We start from the raw sequence: 8,081 nt of genomic DNA on the forward strand, positions 1-8,081 counted from the left end.
GCACGGATTATGAAACAAGAAATAGACCGTACTATACTAAGTTAATGGGACACCGAAGTCATAACTCATATATGTGTTAAACTGGGCCATTTAAATATTTCCTATTTAGGAACATCAAAATGGCTTTAACCACATACATATATCATATGTAGACTTGGGTATATGCAATTATACCTGAATATTATGATGGTGTTGTCAGCATATCGAAAAGTGACTACCTCCCGCAAAGTATAGATTTAAATTACATGGACTCAGTAAATTAGTTTAACTAGCCTTTGAATTTATTATTGCAGGATAAAAATTGACAGCAAATATGTTGAATTCTCAGCCAAACACCCGTTTCAAATTTTGGGGGATGGTTTCTGTTGTATCGCTATATCCCACTCGTTACTGTAGTAACGTTGAAAATTTGTCGTTAATCATATCTCTTAGATTCTATTTCGTGTAAAGTACATTGAGAGAAGCGGCGTTGCTGTGGTAAACTGTGCTAAAAAGTGTGCCATAATACTTCCCGCTCCATATTTGATACCAAAACAGCATTGTTGTATCGAATCATGACACGAGTCAAGAAATTTCAAATTGTGAAAAGACTCGATTCAAGTTAGTAAATTCACTGATCATAGATCGACTCGACTTTAAGATGAAGTGAATCGTTTTAAAACTCTGTGATCCAGTTGCAGAGTCGACTGCAAATATTGCTCCCTTCTATAGTTTGTGCATGAGATGTTACTTAGGAATACACTAATGGCCTGCCATAGAGAATCTAAACTTTGCACACACAAAAAACTCGAACAAACCATGGCAGAGAACGAACTCGAACAAAAGTCAAGCTCCGAGAGACAAGAAGCTGATTCTTTCCTCATACCCGTTCCTGAAAAGAATTTAACGTGTGTGGAATACCCAGGAAAAGTCTTGAATGTTGATCGTGCCCTCCAAACTCTCGGTGGAAAAGAAAACATTTCACATGTAAGCCTTATTATCTTAGTTTAGCATGGGAACCAGTTTCACGAATTCTTGAAAATGCACTAACAACAATGTCCCAGGGATTTAATAATTATAAGGCCTAACGTATATTTCGGATTGTGAAGTCGAACGCCGCTAGGCCTAGCCGAACGCCGCTAAAGCCTAGCCGAACGAAAGGTACTATTAAGCAATAAATCGAAATTGTAGCCAGGCTGACAATTTGGGTTTTGAAATTCACTTGACCTCATATCACAATATATCTTAATAGGCTAACTCAACTGATCGAAAATTATTTTCAAATATTTTCTCAGTATGTTTCATGAATCTGAAGAAATGCTTTGTCATCAAGGTACTAATTTAGAATCCGTACCATCCGATATCCGACAGGCTAAAAGAGGGCGCTCTTTTTGATGGGGTGAGCGTTTTTAAATGGGGCTTGGATATTTTTGGGGGACTAAAAGAGTTTGGCGGTTTTCATGAAGGTAGTAAACTCGCTTCACTTCATTGTACCCCGTTTCACATCCCCCACACTTTCAACCGTAGTTCTCTCTATTCTTTCTGTCTTCCTCACTCGTTTTCTCGGATGAGACCTACATATCTATGAAGAGAAGAGAAGAGAAAACATGATTAATAACATGAGTAACACATAGCAGTAATCGAACCCGGGATGTTAGGATGCGAATTAATAATAGCGCATACTCCTAACCGATCAGGCCATGTGAGCCGGATGAGGATTTGGCGTTTGGAAGAAAAATAGAAACCTTAACTTTTCCTTTATTACCATATTTGAATATTCATTACCATATAACAAAAGCCATATAACAAAACCATATAACATTCTAGTTGACAACGACTTCCATTGAAACGTCTTCTTTTGTGATGGTCTACTGCATTAAGACTTAAGCAGGTGCTTATACCTCAATAATCCTAGCTTGTAGCAGCTCTGTTTAAAGACACACCTTAGTGTTAAATGTGTAGCCAAGTTCCTAACTAATAAAATGGGTTAAGTTCCATGCCCTCTTGGAATCCAAGTTATAGTCGTTCTATAGCAAATATAACCAAGCCAATGAGATATGACAGACTCCACAAAGGAGAAGCTGACGACTTTAGCTTGGTAAATGTCCAAGGGAGTGTTTATGAAAGGTAATAACAGGTAATAACAATTTGTCTTCACTATCTTCTTATTATCTTATAGCCATTCATGTCAACACTCCGTATCCCCACCTCCCGTTCTTCTATCTCTTAACACTATTCCCTACTTCATACCCCTAATTCCTAGCCCTATTTCCTAACCCCTAACCCTATTCCCTATTTCCTAACCCTATTTCCTAACCCTATTTCCTAACCCTAACCCTATTTCCTAACCCTATTTCCTAACACTCCGTATCCCCACCTCCCGTTCTTCTATCTCCTAACACTATTCCCTACTTCATACCCCTAATTCCTAGCCCTATTTCCTAACCCCTAACCCTATTCCCTATTTCCTAACCCTATTTCCTAACCCTAACCCTATTTCCTACTATACCGCTTTAACTCATTCAAGCGAATCATTCACGCGACGCACCTATTCACCGACTGTTATTCTATTGAACCAAGCCGGTGCGAGCACACACGTTCAGCCGGATTACACAGTTGTTCTTCGGCCGATTCGAAGTAAGCTTGCACATTCATATGGTACGGATTCTAAAGTCAGGCCGTCATCAATATAGAGGACTACTGTACTTGCTTGGTTTTTATAGTATTAGTACATTTGTGAGAAATTATACAACATATCAGACCTCCCAACTCATCAGGCTTCAAAGGAGATCTCATGATTCTTAATACAAACTCAGGCTCTCCTGATTTCATACATGTGCTAATCTTCTGGGAAAATTTCATTTCCAAAATGTTTTTATAAGTTTATTAAACATGGGCTATGCATATATATGTTTTTACCTGCTTTGGGAACGTGGAGAAAATGAACAAGAAAATGCTTAACATTGTGTCCAAACAACAATTTGTGTTCAGTAAAGCTTTCAAAGCATTATTTTGTCTCCAAAGTTCTGGTATTTATGTTCTCTGTATTTTATGTTGGGTTCTGCTAAAACCCAAAAATGTTAAGTATGTTTTTTTTCATCTTACTGTCTTGTTTAAACTTCGTATTTTGATTCTCCCTACTTTTGCTAATCTCCCTATTTTGAGGTATGGAAAATTGTAAATCTTCTCATTTTTTTGTGAAAGACTAGACAGGTTGGCAGGTCTGATACTTCTGATACTTTTCTTTTTCATTCTTCCTTCTGTTGGTACCATCAGACAATTCTGCAGTCAGGTCGAAGACTTGCATTGAATTTTCGACCAGGAGATTCCTTCTGTAAACCTTTGTATGGAAGCAAGTATTCAACAACAAATATGTTACTGAAGGTAACAAGGAAGAAGAATCCTGCAGGTTCAGTTAAGACCACAGACCAGACATCAGCGACTAATAATTCCACAGACGAATATTCATGTGAAATGATTGGCACCGTTGACACCACTTTTAAATTTGAAGGTACAGTGTTTATGCTTTAAATGATTGATTTCACTATTTTGTTCTGTTCAATCAAAAATTGTCAAGTTAGCTTTCTGCATGAAGCCAGCAATGACTTGAACCATTGACCTCCTAAATGTTAGGTTTCATGACTTTTTATTCTCAACCTTTAAACATTTGACCATAGCACTGACCAGTCTAAGTTGTCCGAGGGTCAGCCATCAAACTTTCTTCAAAGGACTTTGACATATAGAAAGATCTTTCATTTAAATATCAGACTACTTTTAAATATAATATAATAATAATTTCATAAATAGATGGATTAATTGTGAATATATATTTTTTCTCTTTCATTCACAGGAATGTCTGACTTTCAATATTTACCCATGGAAACCAGACCCGATGGATCCCACAAGCCCATTCTGGATGAGTTAGTGCCAAGTTCTGTCGAGGATACCTCTTTCTTGAAGAAGGACGCCAATCTATTTATCATGCCGGGTAATTTCTCTCGAATGGATACACCGTCTGGATACCTTTACCAGAAACAAAAGAGTGGACAAGATCCCTTATTGGAAGAGAATCTTATTGGCAAAAGAAGGAAAAGGCGTCCAGGATTGGCCTACCTTGTTCCATTTGATGTCGAAAATGTCCCAACCGACCCCCAACCGGAGGCAGCCCAAAGCGTCTATAGAATGAAGTTGAAGGATGAATTGGAATTCTTAACAAAGGTAGCTATTAAAAACTGAATTATTTACAAATCAAGTTCTTCTAAAATGATTGATCATGCATATCTGACAAAACTCTGAAAAAAGTAACCAAATGTAATGCTTCTCCGTTAAATTCCTGAAATAACGATATTAGCTACCGTAGAAAGTATCATACAATAGGTCAAAAAATTACACTTTTCTCTCTTTCCGTTAATACTCTCGTAAACAAAACTACTGTTTAGTGCTTCTTTAAGACTCTTCTGTCTTTATCTTAAACTTCAAACATGAAGTGTTATTTCTGTTTGACTTTTTCAACCACAGAAATTGTCTGTATTTTAATTTTGTTTTGTTCCAGCTCTTTGAAAAGCGTTCTATGTGGAGCAGAAATGCCCTGTTGGTCTGTTCGAAGCTTCCTATGAATACACTCAAGGTGGTGCTGCCAATGATAGCCTATTACTTCCTATCAGGTCCATGGAGGACTGTGTGGTGCCGACTCGGTTATGATCCTCGCAAGGATAAAGCCTCCAGAATGTTCCAAGTGGTCGACTTCAGAATGAGAATTAGTAAGATTTCCATTCTTGTCAGATTTCCCTCTTTGCAATCAATGATAGGATACATTATTTATATTTTAGCTCTTCAAATTGCTTAGGAATACTGAATGTATTTTGATCTGTACAAGTGCTTGTAGTATCTGCAGCAAATGTTTACTTCTCACCATCATTTTGATTGGGAAAGTTCTTGTGGTATTGCTTCTAATAATCACAAGTTCTAGAGAAATATTAAAGAACTCTGTTTTAGTGAACTAGTATGAACTAGCCTTAAAACTTTACGGCTATATAACAAAAAATGTCCTTTTTTTGTTGAAAGTAAGTGAGGCTTCAGCCTTAAGTTTATCATCAGAAATGATGAGAAAGTTGTACTGTAGGCCTAAACTTTAAGTGTTGATAATTGTTGCTGTTAATTGGTGTGATTATTCTGTGATTGTTCTTGCATATATAGAGGTACTGACTTATAATTAGCCATTGTTGTGATGTTAATGTTTTCTTGTTTGTTTTTTTGCTGATATTCATCCTTACTCCTTACAGGCAGGTGTAAGGAACAGGATTAAAATCTTTAATGAACATTTTTGAGGCAGCGATGGTCTCGATAGGTTCTCTGCGTAGTATTTGTTTCCAAGTATAGATTAATAACATCTCACTTTTGAAATGAAGTAGATCATAATCCATTTCCTTTTTTCAAAACTTTTTATAGTTTGGCCTGGATTTTATTTTCAGAGGTGTTATCAAAGGCCAAAGCTCTTATTCAGCCATCAACCGCTGGTCAACCAAATATCCTAGCTAATCCAAACCGACGTTTGACCAAAGGGGCTTCTGTACCATCAAGGGTTGAAGAAGAAGACCAAGATCCACTACCATGCTTCACTCCAAAACTCCTCTCGGTAAGTGGACTAAAAATGCATTATGATTAATGTTGGATCTACATCTCTCAAGGTACCTTGTCTGTCCACTTCAAGTAACCGCAGGAAATGATCACAAAAGATAATCTGTCAAGGGAACCGCACAGATGAGTAATGTTAAGAATACCCTGTTATGTGAAGATACCCGTGGATGAGTATCATTATAGATACCCTGTTATGTGAAGATACCCGTGGATGAGCATCATTATGGATACCTTGTAAGGTTAATATACCCATGGATGAGTATCACTTTTAATACCCTGTTAAGTGGAGGTACCCATGGATGAGTTTCATTATATATACCCTGTTAGGTTAAGATACCCATGGATGAGTATCAAAGATACCCTGTTAGGTTAAGATACCCATGGATGAGTATCATTATGGATACCCTGTAAGGTTAATATACCCATGGATGAGTATCACTTTTAATACCCTGTTAAGTGAAGGTACCCATGGATGAGTATCATTATATATACCCTGTTAGGTTAAGATACTCATCCATGAGTATCATTATGGATACCCTGTTAAGTGAAGATACCCATGGATGAGTATCATTATGGATACACTGCTAAGTGAAGATGCCCATGGATGAGTATCATTATGGATACCCTGTTAAGTGAAGATACCCATGGATGAGTATCACTATGGATACCCTGTTAGGTTAAGATACCCATGGATGAGTATCATTATGGATACACTGCTAAGTGATGATACCCATGGAAGAGTATCACTATGGATACACTGCCAAATGAAGATACCCATGGATGAGTATCATTATGGATACACTACTAAGTGAAGATACCCATGGATGAGTATCATAATGGAAACCCTATAAGGTGAAGATACTCATTGATGAGTGTCATTCAAGGTATGCAACGTCCCGGTTTAAATCTCATGTTGTAAATATAAATTCATGTTGTAAATAGAAATTAATGTTGTAAATATAAATTAATGTAAACAGTCCGATAATATATCTTGTACCCATGTATTTGAATCAGGCAGCAACTGCACTATACATTGATCTTTTTCTGTATATCTTTTCTCTTTTTTTAATTTCCTTTTGTTTTTCCTTTGCATTATTAGGATGCTAATTACCTCCTCAAGGATGATCTCCTACCAGCCCATTACCAGATGTGTTACCAATTTTGTGATTTACAAGCTGACGAGTTAAAGCACATCATCGACAACGCCAAGGTTAACGAAACATATGACTCCCGAAGTGGATGGTGGAGTCCGGAACTCTGCCATCAACTCAGGGATAAGATGTCGGAAATAGTCGAAAGAACTGTCCACAAGATCCTGGCAAAGGGTAATTAGATGCTTAAGTCGCTTACCATCAAATTATCAAATGATCAAACAACTATTGGTCTCCCTTATTATCTTAAAAGGAAAATACTATTATATTTTGTGGTAGTCTGATATTTAGAATGTTAACAACGTACTTATCCGTTTCATTGATAATGGCTCCAATATAGTTAGATATAACTGATTGCATATATATGAAAATACTTATTGAAATTGTACAGTGATACTTTAAAGCTTTGATAAATTTCATTCTTTGATAATCAGTAAATAATTACGACATTCTTTCATTTTTCCTCAGATGCTGGCGAAGCAAATCTCAGTGAGATGCAGGTTGATGAAGATGAAGATGAGGAGGAGGATGGAGATGATCTGCTAGAGAATGAAGATGACCCAGAGGATGAAGATAGTGACCCTGGAACAGAATTACTGGACTACCTAGAGCAACCAATGGACACCTGAAGATATTAGTCAGTTTCATCTACTACTGATGGAGAAGCTAAAAATGATGATGTTCCAAACAAAGGGCCTGGTCAGACGTACGTCAGGTCTGGGAAAGGTGTTCCCTGACGAGAAGCGGCCATGTAAACCTACGAGCAAGTTACGGGAGGCAGAATGTTACCATGAGGTTTCTAGTATTTGACAGACCTAATAAAAAGTTCAGAAACCAGTAACTGCACCTCACATGCAATATATACAATGGACTTAGGATGGGTCGTCCAGTTAGGACTCAGTATAATGGGACTGAGGAGATGCTAATGTGAGATGAAAAGTCCAGTTAGGACTCAGCTTATAGGAGTGAGGAGCTGGCAGTGTGAGATGCATGGTCCACATCGTCCAGTTAATTGATACAGCAGCATGATTAACTATACCTTATATTGATTGGATATTGCTGGTATGAGCTGACCCTGAATCGAAAGGTCAGTTAAGAGACCGACAGGATAAAATAAGCCACACATCAGGTCACAGAAAGGACATTGCTTGTAGCAGCCATGATCAGCTGAACCAGTATCATAAGGTCAACAAGTAGGCAATCCATGGAGTTGCTGATCTCATCTCCAAATTTGGGTATACAGGCACATATAAAACATTCATTAAAACAATGCAACCACAACAGTACTTCCCTTGTGGGTACGATACTTTCAGT

The 8,081-nt window shown here is 37.5% G+C and overlaps 1 protein-coding gene across 1 annotated transcript; it reads left to right on the top strand.

The window, feature by feature from the left end:
• Positions 1-756: 756 nt before the first annotated feature.
• LOC139973698 (general transcription factor 3C polypeptide 5-like) lies at positions 757-7,627 on the top strand. The gene is made up of 7 exons (XM_071980532.1): positions 757-966; positions 3,256-3,490; positions 3,830-4,197; positions 4,532-4,739; positions 5,451-5,614; positions 6,716-6,941; positions 7,236-7,627. Exons 1-7 carry the CDS (start codon positions 799-801, stop codon positions 7,394-7,396), a joined length of 1,530 nt encoding a protein of 509 aa, XP_071836633.1. The 5' UTR covers positions 757-798; the 3' UTR covers positions 7,397-7,627.
• The last annotated feature ends 454 nt before the right edge of the window (positions 7,628-8,081 follow it).

Source organism: Apostichopus japonicus, chromosome 9, assembly GCF_037975245.1.
Source record: "Apostichopus japonicus isolate 1M-3 chromosome 9, ASM3797524v1, whole genome shotgun sequence".
Classification (NCBI taxonomy): Eukaryota; Metazoa; Echinodermata; class Holothuroidea; order Aspidochirotida; family Stichopodidae; genus Apostichopus; species Apostichopus japonicus.